Source organism: Haliotis rufescens, unplaced genomic scaffold (genome assembly GCF_023055435.1).
Source record: "Haliotis rufescens isolate VD_foot unplaced genomic scaffold, xgHalRufe1.0.p SCAF_25, whole genome shotgun sequence".
NCBI lineage: Eukaryota > Metazoa > Mollusca > Gastropoda > Lepetellida > Haliotidae > Haliotis > Haliotis rufescens.
In genome coordinates this window covers 3,470,013-3,488,604 of record NW_025963946.1, presented here as the reverse complement: position 1 = coordinate 3,488,604, position 18,592 = coordinate 3,470,013, and the positions used below count along the sequence as shown (strand labels likewise).

Here is an 18,592-nt window from a genome sequence, read left to right as displayed (position 1 = left end):
TTGCTATTTACAACACAAGGTACGTTTTTTAGATATGTACAATGTATTTATAAACCTTCACTCACACGGAACCATTTTGTCTAATCCGACCTAATGGGCAAACGAGCAATTAATAACGTACGTTTTGCACATCTGAGCACATTCTCCTTGTTGAAAACTTAATGAGCATGATTTGATAAATAGTAATTACGAGGTTTTTTTACCCATAGGGGTACGGATAAAGGTGCAATTATTTACAAATTTTGCTCATCCCGACTGGCTAGTTCGTTCCAATCGTTCTATTGTTTTCATGGGCGAAGATGCCCACGGGATGTCATCTGAACGCATTGTCGCAAATAAATGAAGATGACGTCATCCATTGTTCATGACGTCACTTACGATATATTTTATGACCTCGCTTCAACAATATAGTAACTGAGCTGATATCTCTACTTGAGTTAAGGATTAAGATAAGATTAATTTGTATTCAAAGAATTAACTATAATCTGTCTCTTCTGAAAGAAAAGATGAAAGTACCCCGCCGGGGCTCGGATATAACACAATTATATCATTCGGGTTATATAATCCGTAATTCCTTAATGTTTGACTGAGTATACTGACCATAGACTACCATTTGGGTGCACCCCTTACAGGGATGGATCACAGTTAAAATAATCAGAGCAGACTATAATATATCTAAATGACTATCATGCATACGTACTAACGTACGGCCTTAAACATCCACGGATTAATAAATGTCTTTGGTTTAGGTACAGTTAAGATTGTTTTGTTTTTTTCATCATGTCAACATGATTTTCAAGATTCACACTGTGGAGATGGCCAACACTGTATGGATTGTGACATCACGACAGGGGAATGCCTCACGGCGTGTTCTAAAGGATATTTTGACAGGACCTGCAGTTCGAAATGCAGCAATGGTTGCAAAAATAATGCCTGTGTGTCTTCAGGCGATGGCATTGAGAACTGCACTGAAGGGTGCGTGCAAGGTTTTCAAGGCACTAAATGCAAAACACAATGTTACAATCCTGGAGTAAAATGTACAAAATGTCAAAACGGATGTCTTGGAGAGTTTTGCCAAATGGGTTCATCCTGTGTATCCGGATGCGTGTGACTCTTTCTTTGGCTCAGGCTGTAGGAATTGTTCCAGTAGATGCAACACATGCAATAAGACAACAGGAGCCTGTGACGAGTGCCATCCACCGTATATTAGTTCACAGTGTGAGCGTTCGTGTGTTCACTGTTTGGGATCGTGTGGAGCTGGATGTGAACAAGAATGTAAACCTGGGTTTTATGGATATTGGTGTGATAAGATGTGCAGCAGACATTGCAAAAATGCCAATAATACATCAACATATGACGAACGCGAATGTCACAAGAAGACTGGAGATTGCAGTCAAGGTTGTGATGATGGCTGGTATGGTACCAACTGTTCATCTGAGTGTAATTCAAACTGTATCAATATGTCATGCACATCATTCGGGAACTGTGTGCATGGTTGTATACCTGGTTATTTCGGCCCGACTGCACATGCTCTGGTAACTGCTTCAATGGCAGTTGTTATGCAGAAAACGGGTCATGTGCACAAGGTTGTACGAATAATTTTTATGGCTCATTTTGTAACGTGTCTTGTGATGCATGTCTTGGTGGTGTTTGTGACCAGATGACTGGCACATGTATCAGAGGATGCAACATAACTGTCACAGTGTGTCATCCTCCATGTACACACGACTGTCCCATTGATCACTGCATGACAGAGAGGAACTGTCACACAGGTAAACTGCTCTCTTTGAACTCTTTTGGATTTAAATAAATAAAAGCGGCAAAACCAGTTCCATAATCATAAGAAAGATGTTACAGCTGCCGAAAGCAGAGACCATTGTACGGTACCGACAGCTACGATGATACCAGGCGAAAAGCTGAGCATGTCCTGCCCCATTTGTGGCAACCTTCACGAAATAGCAATAGCTTACTTTGATTATGTGGTGAATTTCCATAAAATCAAACTGTAAAACACGTTTCACATGCTTGTCATGTTTACCACTACTGATCGTATTGTAACAACGAGTGAAAAGAGGACAGTTTGTTGTCAAGGGAAGACACTCAATCTGTCTGTTTCTACTTTTCAGAAACGCCGACTGAGAAGAATAGCCATCGTGTCACAATAGGGATCGCAACAATGCTTTTGCTATGTGCAGTTGGCATTGCCATGACAAATGTGATCATTTGTTATCGCAAACGTTTGGCAAGGTGAGTACACCTATGTCTATATGACAATCGTAGTCTGGTATAATACCATGGTGTTTTAGAATATTCTTGTGTTATTTGTCAATGGGAGCTTTCCAAACAAAATAAAATGACTCCCTTTTCCATCATAAACATGCAATGTATATTAATAAGGACGTATATCTCAATCCGGTAACATATTCAAAAATCCCGAATCCTGGGAATGTGTCTCATGAATGATTTAAACCCATCCATTGTGGTCAGGAAAAGAGACCTGTTTCAGAGAGATCAGAAAGTTTTCTTTCTAACATGCGTTATTGTTTTGAGGGACATGATCGAAACGTGACAATTTATATGCACATGTGAAATGAGGTGGAATTGGGTTTAACGTATAGAGCGATGTGCATGCATATGTGTGTGTGGCTGCTTGTACTAATCTGGACAAATGCCGATTTATAGTGCTAGCTCACATGCCGCAGTTTAACATGAATACCCCACTCAGACACAGTATACTGACTCCGAGCCGGCCAGTCCTTGTTTTAGCTCCTTTATGCCCAGCGCCAGACAGGGTAACAACAAGTACCATCTTTTAACGTCTTTTAGTATGACGCGGCCGGGCGTCGGAGGTTCCGCTCTCTGGGCGGATGCTCTACCACTAGACCACGGAGGCGGTCATATACACATGTAAAATGTAGAGTTTGAAATGAGCAGAAAAACATGTACTTTTACGTGTTTGAGAGTATATTCTTATACCTCACAGATTGTGAAAATAAAAGTGAGAAAAACATTTTCATAAAAGTAAGAAATCTCTGCTGAAACTGATTCCATTGTACGATTTCAAATACATCATAATAAACATCCATTATGAAGAACTCGTATCATGTATGTAGCATATTAAACTTTATAGATAGGTTCTGTTACTGTCAAATTGATTGTTCGACTGATGAATATAGCGTTACAGATAGTTTCTGTTACTATCGAACTGATTGTTTGACTGATGAATGTTGCCATATAGATAGTTTCTGTTACTGTCGAACTGATTGTTTGACTGATGAATGTAGCATTATAGATAGTTTCTGTTACTATCGAACTGATTGTTTGACTGATGAATGTAGCCATATAGATAGTTTCTGTTACTGTCGAAATGATTGTTTGACTGATGAATGTAGCATTATAGATAGTTTCTGTTACTATCGAACTGATTGTTTGACTGATGAATGTAGCATTACAGATAGTTTCTGTTATTGCAGGGAACATCAGGTGCAGCCATATTATTCGGATTACCAGTCACACACCTATTGGGAAATACGATATACTGACATGGCCACAGAGTGTCAGCCATACCAGATAAACAGTGTTGAAGAGCAGGATCCGAACATGCTGGTTTTGGCTTGATCAATTTGATGATGTGAATGGTCGTGAAATCAGGAATGTGGCATCCATAGAAGAGTCATCTCTAGATTTGCAATCGTATTCACATTTAGAGAATGCAAACCAAATTTCGAATTGCCCTAATTTGGATGATAAATACATATCTCCAGTTGTGGAATGTGACGCAAGTACACAGACAGTCAATATCTGAATTTGATAACACCAATTTTGGTCACACTGATGAGTAACGTATCAGAGCAGGATGTCGTCATGTCATTACAACCTATGACACAACAGAAGCTAACTTCTGTCAACAAGGAAAGCAGTTTGAGGAAATATAATTTTGGTTTGTTGTTTTACGCCGCACTCAGCAATATTCCCGCCATATGGCGGCAGTTTGTAAACACTCGAGTCTGGGCCAGACAATCCAATTATTGACATCATGAGCATCGATCCACGCAATTTGGATTGATGCACGGAGAAGGTCGGCCAACTCGGAAACCGGAATAGTCGATTTCTTATTCCGTGTACGGATATTTTCTCGTCTCCGATGACCAATCGGTAAAACAGGTACGCAGGTTTTGTTTTGTTTTTGTTTTATGGTTTCTCAACATCTTAGATTTTTTCCCGATACGATAGTGAATTGGGTTTTAGTTTGGGATTGATCAGGAGCAGTCGCGTTGCATTTTTTTGCTTTGTGTCAGCGGCCACATCTGAACAGGGTACTACATTGTTTTCATTGGTGCAAGATTCCTGTCATTTCCGAAAACAAGGCACCAAAGTCAATATCGCTCAATAAATCAATTTCGTTCACCTCAGTTATTTAACAGAATTTATTTTCTTTACTTGCATTATTAGTATTGAAAGATAGCCATTCCATATCCAAATCACCGTAAGGACAATCCATTTTCTTTCATGTAGCAGCTAGACGACATCAAACACCAGAACCAAAGCATTAATTTATTAACAAGTCAGATGAAATGTTAAAAAACCAGGCAAAAATACTAAATTAATGATATTGCTGATAAATGCAGGAATTAAAAGAAAATCGAAAAACGAGTTGATCCTAAACACTGATCGAGAATTCGGGGAAAACCCGGAAAGTAGTTCATTTTTTGTCCGTTCACAGATGTGTGAATTCCAGATATCAGATCACGTGACTACCCATTCAGCCAATCAGCATGAAAGAAACAGTGTAAGCTTCAAAGTATGAAAAACATTACTTATTGTAATGATAAGAGTGAAAACAAAGAAAAGTCATATGAAATGTAACCCCTACAGAGAAACGTCACTGTAGGCTGACTATTGTTCAGATGACGGAATATAATCAATTTATGACATCATGAATGACGTCATGACCAATCAGCTTCGAGAATTGCTAAAATACACTTGGGCAAATGTTGAAATGATACATGATCGCCCTACCCGTATGGATAATGTTGAAACTTTTGTCAGTTATGTGCTGAAAACATTTTTTTTATATAAAATGGGCAGGGTTATCGATGCGATAACTGATACACTTGGTATCACGATCCGATAAATGTAAAAATGAGGTCACTCAGCTTCATACAGTTTGGCCAATAACGTATTGTCTGATGTTCACAGTGATTTAGATAGAGGTTTCCCCTATGTGTGAATGTTGATGCAGACAAACATGGGGCGCGTCACCCTAACATTGTGTACAAACGCGAATTCTAAAGAAACCTCATTGTGTATAGGTATACCAAATACGGAATTCATAATGATACATTTTAAATTCCAAACATATGATATTTATGATACAGAAACACACACGGCCTTAATATATGTATCAGGCACAAACACATTAAAATAGAGGCATGACAGCACTCTTTCATTAAACAGACGATATTACTGTGTATTTCCATCTATATGCATATATGGATGTATATAGTTCATGTATAATGTACTATTACTCTACAGCTAGGTAAGTATCATGTGTGGGGGAAATATTATATATATGCAAATCGTGGTACAGCTACATATTCATGTATGCCAATGTCAACATTTGGAATGTTACATCTGTAAATACACCAAATTTGAAAACTGCTGCACTTTTTTGTTGTTCACAATTGAATCCGAAGTACCAAGTTGTCCGACTCCCCATTGTTCTCTGTGTCTTAGGTTTGGTACCTCCCAATCTGTTGACTGACATTGGGAGAGTGCCCGGTTTTGCTACCAGGGCTACCCTTCTGACCATGTGGGTAATGCAGAAGGCTGCAGGGTTGGGGAGTCTTCAAAATTCTCCGAAAAGGTCTGGTTGGGTTTGACTAGGCAGTGCTTCCTGGGCGAAGTCCCATTCGCTGTCTGGGCTGCGTGTAGAGGGGGCAAGGGCCCTGCGCTGATGATGAGCCTAACCAGCCTGACTGTGCCAGGATCACCCAAACCCACTTTGCTGCATTTTTTATTTCAATCTGTAAAGAATAATAATAATAACAACAACAACAACCATCATCGTCATCATTATCATCATCATCATCAATTTTATATGGTGATTGCAGTGAGGAAGACATCTTTATGTCGTGAGGCAGTTTGTTCCACTCTACAGTTGCCTGATAGGAGAATTGACGCTCACCATATTGGACAGTGTTCGTTTTCGGTACAATCAAGATGTTTTTCTTTTTGCGATCTGAGTGATCTTGTCGGATTGTAAGCATCGATCTTAGTTAAAAGATACTGTGGCGTACCGGCATTACACGTCAGGCAGAGGATCTTGAATCTGATTCTGAACTCCACAGGTAATCTTTGCAAGCTCTTGATGACTGGTGTAATATGTTCAATATTTTGGGATGAGAAACACAATAATGGCTGCTTTGACCCTGGATAACTGACGATTCTGATAATTACGACTATCATACCTTTACCCTAAATGTCCTTTATTAAGTTGTACACGTGTTGAATATTATTGTCGTCCGAGGGGTTCAGCTAGCAAAATCGTATAAAGCGCCTCAATTCGTTGTGCAGAGAGGCGTTCTTGTGGCGTGCCCAAATAATAGGGTCGTGTGTTCGATTCCCAGATTCAACCTGGTTAGGAATGTTGGTCCGTCAGCACCATATCCGATCTCGTGAGTTTCACCAAAGTGGTAGACGTCGTTATAATTAATATATCCACATACGCGGTACACCCCAAAACTGAATCTGAGGAATGTTTCCTCTTCTGTCCCTCTCTACATCCAACACTGATTTCATATTATATCATGGGTTAGTAGCACTTTGTTATTTATGTATTGATAACCTGAACATAGTAATATCATGTTACATGTCTTATATAACAGGATTTAATAACGCGTCTCTCTTTATACCTCCATTCATCCATGATGTATGCATTTATGATACATATTGCTGAGTGTAACGCTTGCTGCGCACTGGTACAATTAACGATGACATTGAATACAAAAACATATTTCTGCTGGAATGACCTGTAGGATACTCGCAGTCGAAGCACCATACAACTTCGATACCTCGTCGTAATCAAGGCATGCTCTCCCTCAACACTATCTTGGTTCTAACATCGTTGCCATGTAGCGACATGCCTACGATTGTATTTGTGCAAACACATGGAACGAAACTATTTGTACCATGACCACGTCAAGACGAGCTAGAAAAGCGGGTTTACCTAACAAATCAATAACACAGTCGCCGTTGGCTGCTTAACTGGATCATTCACAGGCATATGCAGTGTTGTGTACAACTGTAGCTGAAGAACGTGCCCTACTGTTCTTATGTGTCACGTTGACCTAATGCACTGTGGAAGATGGCCATCATATTCATCACTTAGGCGCAACACTAGTAACTGTGTACAGATATTCTCCGATCGTAACACTGGCTTGATACAGTCTGCATATTAACGGAAAGTACTGTTATCTCACACGTATGTATTCAATCAAAATACAAGTGTCTCTGTGTGCAATGTCGTATCAAACAATGGAACAATGTAACGGATTGGTTTAGCTAATTCAGGCAGTTTCGCTTTTCAATAAACAATTGGTTTGTTGACGAGGAAAACGAAACAGAAAAGATACCCATGTTTCCCTGTCCATGTATCAACATGTGAAGATTCATTTCAACAGACATGCACGTCGGATAACATTCCTCTGTCTGATGTATATGTAGCGATATTTGGGTCAACCTATTCGGTAAAGTGTATGGCGAGAGATTTATTCGACAAATATTATGTTATTTATGTTTCCTCAAGGGTCACGGTTCATTACAGCAACAGTGTAGATAATAAACAAGGCTGTAAACACCATGATCATGATAAAAAACAACAAAATGATGACGAGAATAGAAACAAAGGGTATTCTTTTTATTATTTTATTTATTGAACGGGTAACATCTGTTGTAGTTATTTCAAAAGCTTTGCTGACTGTACCACACTCGTATGGCGTGTCAATGTGTCAGTTGTAATGTGTAATGTTTCCGCTTCGGTATGAATTGTCATTTTATTTGTGGATTATTGTAATTGTCAGTATGGCCTGTTCCATTGTACGTTGTAATTGAACGTGTAGTTAGTGTTTAGTTATATTTTTAAAACATACACATCACCTTCCTAATGTTCACTTCATTCTGAACATATTTATAAACTAGTCCTCTGGTGTTGTGACCAGTAGTATGTTTAAGTTGTTACATGCAAAATCGAGAGAGAAAGGTCAGTCCTTTTATCAGAGAAACAATATTGGGATGGTCTTATTCGTCCCCAACATTGTAAACTATTACGTGAACGAGGTAACCTGCCATCTTCACTTTACTATTGCATCAAGATATACTTGACGGCTATGGTAAAGATCGTGAGGTTTGAAAACAACCGGTGTCTATTTAAGAAATAAAATAGCTCCATGTATCATCTGTGGTTTATTGCCTATTTTTAACTCTTAATGCCTGTATTGTCTCAGTTACTTTCCTCATAAAGCAGAGATATTCGCCAATAACAGAGGATTGCAGAAATACAAAGTGTATCGAGTGATGATAATGGATGTATAGGAAAAGGAAGGACTGCATGTAACATGGCAATATACATGTAGGTAGTGTATTGTAAGGGCGCAAACTACTGTCATAAAGTGCTTATGCAGGTTGACGTAACGAGATTGTAAGTTGTGCATTTCAGGTTGAATGGAATGTGACACAGTAGCAATGCACATGTTTTGAGTCAGACATATTAAAGTGTCTTTGCTGGAGAACCGTCTTGGTCATTGTTGCCTTACAAAATGTGTCAGAAGAAAACCTGAAATGGAAAAACGTAGCCCAACTCCTGGATTGACTTTGACGGGCAATTTGGCAGAAATCTGGAGAAGATTTAAGCAGCTATTTAGGATTTGTTTTGTTAGCAAGCGGTATTGTTCAGAAGAATGAAGGAGTGCAGCCAAATTCACGTGCTTGGAACTGCTTTAGAGATTTACAACACTTTCAGATGGACAGATGCAGGTGATGAATGAATCTATTGACAGTTACGTTGCTAATCTCAGAAATAAGGCAAAGCTTTGTGAATATAGCAATTTTAGTGACTCTTTGATTAAAGATCACATTGTTTGTGGAATCGTCAGTGATCAAGTTAAGTCAAGACTGTTGCGTGGATCAGATTTAACATTAGACAAGGCGAAATATATATGTAGGTCTGCAGAAACAAGTGTATCACAGCTAAAAGAGTTGGCAGGAGAAACAGAAAAAAGCAAATTTCTGGAATCCTGGAATCCTCATTAAAATGAACAAAGAAGAAATTAATTTGAAAGGAACGTCACAAATCACTTGGAGTAAGAATGCTCACCAGATCAAAGGCGGAGCTAATTTCATATTCTGGACACAAACTGGAACCGATGGGTAGGCCAATCTTGTCGATGAATACAAGAAGAAGAGGTTTCCTGCGGAGTGTGTAGAAAAACGTTTGAGATGACTTGATCAACAACGTGATCAAGCCCTCGTGAATGATCACACAATGACAAATCAATCCTTCAATGAAAATGTGAGTGCGTCTTGCCCAGCGTGAAAACATACGAGATCGCGAGACCATCGGCGATTCACCTGGAGTCTCAGCTCAAGACACCATTGGCGTCTGGCAAGTCCATTTGTCCACGTTTTCGCCGAGCATGCACATGAGCATCTAATCATAACAAAACAATCTATTTTAACACTAAACGTAAATTATTGATTAACTTCATTTGGCCTTACGTCCCTGTGTTTAACAAGGCGGTCGCTGCAATATCATTCACTTGAAATGGAAGTTGCACCGTGTGAAGTTGGAGTTGGAAAGGAATCCAAGGGCGGTTGATGCTGAACATGGAACAATGTGAACATTCCTGGAACGTTTGTGTATCATCCTTAGGTTAGATGAGCTGCTGAGGAGGATTACCATTTGAGCCGGAGCTGGATTTCCAGATGCAGTACACGACAGTGAAGAACTAAGGGATGTCTTTTGATAAAATGAGCATTCGCTGTTATACTCCAGCATGGACATCATTTTGGTGACCCGACATATACATGATCTGTCTAGCTTCAAAACCTGCATTATTCAAAGCCTGAACCGATGTCGCTCTCTTTGAACACTTTGAATATTGAGAAACGTCAGCCATTTAAACTAGTCTTCCCCAACGATTTGCAAGTATACCATATTGCTTGGTTCAACGGTTTTGAAATAGCCTTTGTAGCACACTGGTTAATTGGAGAGGAAGTTTGAGTGAGCTTGTTATCATTGGCATTTACGTGTTTGAGAAAAATGGTGAGGTGAAGTGAAATTGGGTTTGACGTCGCGTCCAAGATTTTTTAACAAGCGCCCTTGTCCCCTCTACACGCAGCCCAGACAGCAAATGGAACTTCTCCCAGGAAGCACTGCCTTGTCAAACCCACCCAGACCTTTTCGGAGAATGTGAAGACTCCCCAACACTGCAGCCTTCTGCATTACCCAGATTGTCAGAAGGGTTGTGTTCCTGGTAGCAAACCCGGGTTCTCTCCCAATGTCAGCCAACAAATTGGGAGGTACCAAACCTAAGGCACTGAGAACAAGCGGGAGTCGGGCAACTTGGAATTTGGGATACAAGCGTGACATTTCGAAAGCGAGGTCCGCATATTTGCTATGTTTTCTGTCTCAATCTTGTCAATCACATTAGTGTCAAAAGGGACAGAAAATTCAATGGAATAAATGATTTCATTGGATTTATCAAAAAGGACAAGATCGGATTTGTTGGCTTGGATATGTCTGAGACTGTAAATGGGCCTATTCCAAAGGATTTTGAATTTTTTCATTTTCCATGACGCCCTCTACATATTCAGGGTCGTACCATAGGTGGACCTCTGTGTCAAAACCACAAGCATGGGGAAGACGGTAATAAAATGATCGAGCTACACCATCATGTCGTTTAAGATACTGTGTTTGTGTCAAAGCTTGGCATCCACTGACAATGTGTTAGACAGTCTCATTAAATTCATTATTATTATTATTATTATTATTATTATTATTATTATAACTATATACCGCAGGTATAGAGATACTAGTATCTGCTCAAATGCGGTCTTTATTTGTTGCCAGACCAGCAGATCAGTTTCAATTCCAGTTATATCATTCTCAACGCCCCGGGGAGTAGAGGACCCAAGCTGCAAGGTTTTTACATCCACCGTTATTACATAAAAAGTAGTTATGCATACATATTTACCCTATTCATTATACAGACTAAATTGCAGACAAGATGCTATTTGTTCAAATTGAAAGCATCCTCGTTATTAATATAATCTGATAACTTTTCTTGCCATCTTACAGTGATGAGTGAACGTAGCAAATGCCAGCCAGGGATGTTCGGAAGACTGTGTGATCAACTATGCCCAAAGAAATGTGCCCGGAAGAAAGGAAGAAAGCTTGTAGACTGTGATAGGGACAGTGGGAGTTGTTCTGAAGGGTGCGTGGGAGGATGGTACGGCGACCAATGTGATCAAACTTGTAGCAAGAACTGTAAAGACAACATTTGCAACCAAGTGAATGGACAATGCACCCGAGGTTGTAAAGCGAAGTACAGAGGAAAGTTTTGTGAGAGTTTTGTTGGTAGGTATGGATATGGATATGGATATATTACTATTATTATTATTATTATTATTATTATTATTATTATTATTATTATTATCATCATCATTATTATATACCAGACATGTAGCACAATGAGACATCCAGTATGTATGTCCACAATCCATGTTTCTGTGTTCTTGTTTATCCATGCATGTGAGTCTCAGGATAAGCAGGAATGTGCTTACCTAAGTAAACCTTGTGATTAATTAACTTCTTCTTCATGTTAAGGTATTTGCTAAATGATGTGTATTTCTTTATTATCCACATCATATTGTTCGGATATGAAATGCTTTATTATGTCAGGGATATATGTTTGTCGTATGATGCCAAAAAGGTCTACATGTATATTACAATACCAAACGTATTTTTGTTCTATGTGGTCAAATGAGTAATGTTTCTGTCATGGTAGAATAGATACACATACTGTATCTAAAATGATGATTAAACCCAATTACAAAAGAATTGAAACCCTCACTCTGAAACTTCCAGAGCGAGATTTGTGACAACATACATCAAAATGCAAATAATGTATAAGAGAAATTATGTGTACTCTTTTACAGAAAAATGGACCAAACCTGATGGAGTGAAGACTGACTTTGAATCAAATGTTGCTCCTTCAGTTGCTGCTGTGGTCATCATACTTTCGATCTGTATTGTCGTCATTGTGTAAGCTTGTGTATCATATCATGTATTCGAACATGTGTAAATGTTGAGCAAATCAAATTGTATGTATATGTACATTAAAAAAGAAATTATTTTGAATTATCAAACTTGACCATAACCCAGGACAATCGAAATTGACACCATGGTGAGGAAATTGTTAGACTGATTTGCAAGAATAAATTCTCAGTTTGTCATTTGACGAAACTGTTACCAATAATGGAAATTAAAGTCGCATGCAAGTATATGGTAATAGATTCGTCGTCGACATGACATCAGATACTGACCAAAGGTGTTTCAGGACATTGTGGGCAGAGAACAGTGTACTCCACTAACCGACACCGAGGATGACTCTGGTATTCGAATGCCATGATTACAGTATTCTCACATGCCTAAAGGACGTCACGCCTTTGCTTTCTGGGCAATCCACGCCCCAATACGTGCCTGAACTGCTTGTTAAGGGAAGGTCATGAGTGTTCGATTTTCTATAAAATCAATCAGTTGTAGAAGATAACATGTCACCTGTATGGTTTGACTGAGGACAGCCCTTTCAGAAGTAGGCAAAGCTCTGGAACTGATTCAACTTCAACTAATTGTCAAGTAAATAGATGACAATACACAAGACGATGGCTTAAATTTGTCTGTTGTACTCAGTTTGACCTATTGACTTCTTGTCCAAAGATCTTCCCGAGACAAGAGAGTTAACTGACTATAAAAGTCCAGTTTCCACCCTTGCCGAACTAGGCTGGTATTATGGAGTTACATTTTGGCTGGACTAATGAGTCTATGCATAGTCCAATCAAAATCGCGCACCGAAATCGCAATCCGGTTCGTGAACTGTCCTGTAGATTTCAGGTCGATAGCAGGATTTGCAAAACATGTGCACCGCCAACTCGTTGTCAGCAGATATTTTCCAAATCCCAAAGATAGATATTTGTGCTGGGTTGTAAATAGTATTGATATGTGTGTGTGTTGAATTTCCCATCATCATTAATGTATTTCTATTTCCTTTACAGCATTTACATCAAAAAGCGAAATCGAAGAAGACAGAGGTAAAAAGATAAATTATTTACATGGTACGAGGCAATGAAAATGCAATTTTATTGCATTTGTTTCTGACTGAAATAGAACCTCCCTAAAATGTCAGTTTTCTTACAACGCAACTCCATGTATTTTCTTCAGGGCGGTCGGGTAGCCTGGTGGTTAAAGCGTTCGCTCGTCACGCTGAAGACCCGGGTTCGATTCCCGACATGGGTACAATGTGTGAAGCCCATTTCTGGTGTCCCCCGCCGTGATATTGCTGGAATATTGCTAAAAGTGGCGTAAAATAAAAACTCACTCACTCACACCTGTATTTTCTTCGAATTTGCAATCCGCTTGTTGAAAGACAACGTGTGACTCAACCTACAATAAATGTTTATTGGTGTCAGTTGTTTGAATATACATTTTACTGAATGGATAACCATAGACTAAATATATGTTTCTTTTATTTTTCAGACCAGGCAGTGGTTAGTATATTCATTGTTTATGAAACAAACAAAAAACCTCTAGAGCTGTTGCACCGGAACATATGACATCATTACAATGCTAGTTTATAGCTGTTCTTTTATAATGTAATACATCGTGGTACTTTTGTGCCAATGATAGTTACAACGTTCAGGTTGCACTCTTTCGATATATTCCTCCAGATCGGATCTAGATCTTCATTTTGTTGCAATAAGAAGCAACTTCCTTTACATTCTTTCATCCACAAAGTAATCTACAAACAACAATGTCTTCATTAGTCATATGACAATAATACGACACCATTCTGCTTCACAGGAGTGAGCGAAATGAAGGAATGCAAACAAACAACGTTTTACTAAAGTATCCTTCAAGTTTTTTAATCACGCCCGCCCCGCCCTACACAGGTTGAGAAATAAAACTCCATATTCAAAGGTTTCTTGTGATTTAGGTCTTTGCAGGGCAGACAAATTGAAAAGAAATATTCATAGTCATGACTCATTTTTTTCTTTAATGGCGGTATAGTGTGTTAATAGATATTGGGTTATTCCGTTTTGTGTTTTATTACTCGCCCGTTGAGGATACCATTGTGTAATAACAATTAGCTGATATTACACACTGTTTAATACCAAAGCACGTGCTTGTGTACTGCTGGAACTAGTTTCACATACATATATTGAAACCTCTCAACATCGCTGGGCTTATTCAATGACATTTCGTGTAGGTATGATATGTCACTGAGAGGAGATTATGCACATTCGATGATCCCAGCAACCCTGTTGCTAGTCCAATGTCACAGCGTATTGTTTCGCCGGTGTATCTTGTAACAAAAAAGTCGTCATATTGAAACGTATTGTAAGGTATTCTGACGTATTTTTAAACATTCTCTTGCTGAATTCTAAAGGCAGGCCGTCGTAGAGTAGTGTTATTAATATGTGTCAACTTATATTGTGTTTGAAGTTGTGTTTTACTGGTAAACTCAATTGGGCTATGCTGTTGATCACTCAAAATCTGCCTATTTACACGTGACAGTGAAATGCTTGACCTAGTTTATGACGGGAATTCCAATAGTTGTATCAAATGATCGTCAGATAACAGGAATATTCGATCCATAAAATTGGTATTACACGGGAGCTCGTTATATATATATTGTGTAACTTTGTTTCTGGTCCGATTAAGTATCGAATAAGTATCCTTGTCGATTTAGTACATTATTTCTTAATTGACAAAAAATAAAAATAAAAAAACATCCTATAATTCTGAATTTTGCTCAGTTCAATGACATAATTTTGTTGTCCTCAGAACAAAATAGGTTGGATCAACTCTATTGGCTAAATACATTTTAAGAACTGCTTGCATTAGCTTTGTGTTCTAAAACTTCCTTTAAAAGCGCCCTTAAATATGGTCCATAATGAATAAAGTAATAAAGAAGGAAATGTGAGGTGAGACACAGACTAGTGGGTAGCAAGCTTGGCATGTGGAATCGGGGTAGCATGCTGGTATTTTTTGTTCCAGGTGTGGTAGGGGTTTTAGTTTAAACCATTTGATATCTCCGTATAAGAATGATTTCATATTTGCAGAAACATCGCAACGAGATACCGAACTCCATGAGGCCTGTAGGACCGGAGACCTGAACAAAGTGAAAGGTATCTTGTCTGACAGTCGGGTACCCATAAACAGCCGTGGAATTTTTGGGAGGACACCTGTTATGGTTGCAAGTGAAAATGGACATAGTGAATTGGTGAATCTTCTCGTGGAACAAATAAGTTGTGATCTTTCATTGACAGACGACGATGGAGACAACATTCTTCATCGGGCTTGTTATGGTGGACATTTAGAAATAATAGAGAAGATCCTCTCAGAAAACTGCGTTGACATGAACAGTAGCGGCAGGCGTGGTAGGACACCGGTGATGATGGCCGCATGGGGAGGACAAATGAATACATTTTCATTGCTTGTGCATAAAGGAGCAAGTTTGGAATTACTTGATGAAGGCAGGGACACTATCCTTCATTGGGCATGCGCGGGAGGAAATTGGAAAATAGTTAGATATATCCTTTCCAAGGATATTATTAACATCAACTGTAGGGGCTGGTCTGGAATGACTCCATTGATGATGGCAGCATGGAAGGGGCAAACAAATGTTGTGGAGTTTCTTGTGAACAGAGGATGTGAGATGTTACAAAGAGATGATCATAACAAAAACGTGCTTCACTGGGTCTGCTACGGAGGAGACTTAGACACAGTCAACTATGTCCTCTCAAAAACCCTTGCTGACATGAATAGTGCAGGTCTACGTGGAATGACACCAGTAATGGTTGCAGCCCGTGAGGGACATATCAAAGTGTTTGACTTACTGTTGAAGAAAGGAAGTGATGTGTCGCAAAAGGATAGTGAGGGTAACACCATTCTTCACATGGCCTGTATTGGGGGACATGAAGATATGGTCAAACATATCTTTGCAAACAAGCTTGTTGACATCAACTTACAAAACAACATGGGTTCAACAGCAGCCATGATAGCAAGAACTGAAGGTCACAATGCACTCTATGATTTATTTGTGTCCAGGGGCTATAACTTGGAATAAATACAGACAATGAAAGTGGGTACATTATTTACAATGTCACCAATTTCAGAACATTTTCAGTTCTTAGTGTTAACTGGTGTCTAGTGTAGGAAATGTCTCCAAATACTGACCAAACTATTGTTGGGAGGAATTCGTTAATATCTCTTTACCGGAAGAAAATACATGAAAATATGGTCATTCCTATCAGAAAGATTTTGAAACGATAATGTATGCATGAATATGTGGTATATATCAAGATCAATCATCCATGAATGGCATGCACTGTCACCTTGAAGTTTTATAGCATAGTAAGCATAATAATTGCCGCTTACAAGTATGCCCGACATATATATCCAAAAGATGAACACCTTGTGAATGAATGTTTGCTGTTGATGAAGTCGTGCAATGCTTTTTACAAAAATACGTTGGAAACATATCTAAACATGATATGATTGTCAGTTGTCAAAACATGCTTGGAGACGAACTCACACCCATATTATCTGAAGAGTACAAAGATAAATATGAAACCAAATGTCATTGTCAAGTGATTAATGATAATGTACTTATCTTTGAATTTCACCCCGATGTGTAATTTGCTTACGCCCATGTCACATGATTGACGATATACCCTGTTTTGGGATTAGATAATATATATAACTTCCGATGACAAATACTTATATAAAATATATTTACGTTTTGCACCACTTTTGGGTTGGCTGTAATTAGCTTTCTCCTTTTATTTTGTTCTATTACCATAGGAATGCCTCTTTGGAAAACGCAATGTATTTACATTCTTTGCTTGTAAATGATATTGTAAATATGAAATATGTGTGGTGGCGCGTGGTCCTGTGCACAGCGCAAAGATCGCAAATCAGGTGAATTTAAGCAACGTCTGTCTCGGAGAGTAGTTGGATGGGTGACCACGTTCAGAGGCTTGACTCCTTAGAGTTTCAAGGGCTTCGGTCCTGCCCCACACTGTAGGGGCACCACATGTGGTGCCTCCTTAGGCAGGTGACTTTGTTCGACATGTGCCTCTGTTAAGCCAGCAGTGAGTGGGTACCCGGTATAATGAATTGGTAATGTAGGATGAAATGGTAACCTTCTAGCGCCTTACAGGCAGCTTTGGTTGTATACTCCCCAGGGAGCTGAGAATGAAAATCGAGTGCTCACTGATCCATTGACTGGGGTAATAATAGTGTAGCGCTATGAGCATCAACTTGGTGAATGGAATCTGGCGCATTTTAAATGCACTTAATATTATTAATATTATTATTATGTATATTTGTACTTATTGTCATGTTAATCAAGACGTGGAAGTATCCTTACATCTGCCATCCTTTTTTCCATCCACATTATATAAAATATAGTTAATTAGTAGTTTGACTTAAATGGTGATCATTTAATTAGAGTTGTATGGTTGTTGACTTGCACTCCGCCCATTTAGAAGTAAAAGCGACGCAACTCCTTCCATAATCATAAGAATTACGATTCTGACATATGGTTGAAGTGGTGGTAAAATGTTGAAAAATCTCGAGGTTGGGCAGTTTCTAGAAGACTGGCTGACTGTAAGAACGATCAGGGGGCGATGTGAGGTTTTCAGTTCAACCTGACTTCTGTCTCAGCTACAAGCCAAGTAACGATTGGGTACCGAGTTGTAAACATAAACTCCTGCCAGCGTCAGACACCATTCTGGGATCAAGAACAAAGACATGCTATTTTAAAACCGTCGACAGTGACAACATTAGGGACCAATCGTGAGAGCACCAGTGTAGGTAGGTTACTAACACTTATGTGCCCCATTGTATCGCCATTTCTGTCGTGAAATTAATATAATTATTGATTCGTCATTGACCTTGTATGATCAATTACTGGTTTCGCAATGTAGTTGTACGAAACGATTTCTGGGTTAAGCTTTGAGTTTAAATTAGTTAGTTATAATAACAAGTCTTCCTGAAAAGGTCAGTGTATTAAACACACATATGTACATATGAGGCCATTTGACTTGTACCCAAAACCTGAATGGTACTATGATTCCTAAGTAGGCCGCCGTCTAATACATTAGAATGGAGGATGTTTTTATTGCCTCACTAAATATAGCAACACATCAGTGCAGTCAAGTTAAAGACAAAATTGATAAATATTTAGTGTATGGTATGTCATCATATTAATGTTAATTTAATAACGCGGATAGTTTGTTACTCTTGCGC

The 18,592-nt window shown here is 38.9% G+C and overlaps 1 protein-coding gene and 1 long non-coding RNA gene across 2 annotated transcripts; both read left to right on the top strand.

Annotated features, from left to right (window-relative positions):
• The first annotated feature begins 808 nt into the window (after positions 1-808).
• Positions 809-5,556, top strand: LOC125383652. Its single transcript, XR_007222860.1, has 3 exons — positions 809-1,772; positions 2,127-2,247; positions 3,474-5,556. It is a non-coding gene; the product is annotated as an uncharacterized LOC125383652 (long non-coding RNA).
• A 1,628-nt stretch (positions 5,557-7,184) lies between these two features.
• On the top strand, positions 7,185-17,570 carry LOC124124662 (ankyrin repeat domain-containing protein 50-like). Its single transcript, XM_048402249.1, has 6 exons — positions 7,185-7,483; positions 11,357-11,635; positions 12,217-12,322; positions 13,333-13,368; positions 13,814-13,824; positions 15,400-17,570. The coding sequence occupies exons 2-6, from the start codon at positions 11,359-11,361 to the stop codon at positions 16,404-16,406; spliced, it is 1,437 nt and encodes a 478-aa protein (XP_048258206.1). The 5' UTR covers positions 7,185-7,483; positions 11,357-11,358; the 3' UTR covers positions 16,407-17,570.
• The last annotated feature ends 1,022 nt before the right edge of the window (positions 17,571-18,592 follow it).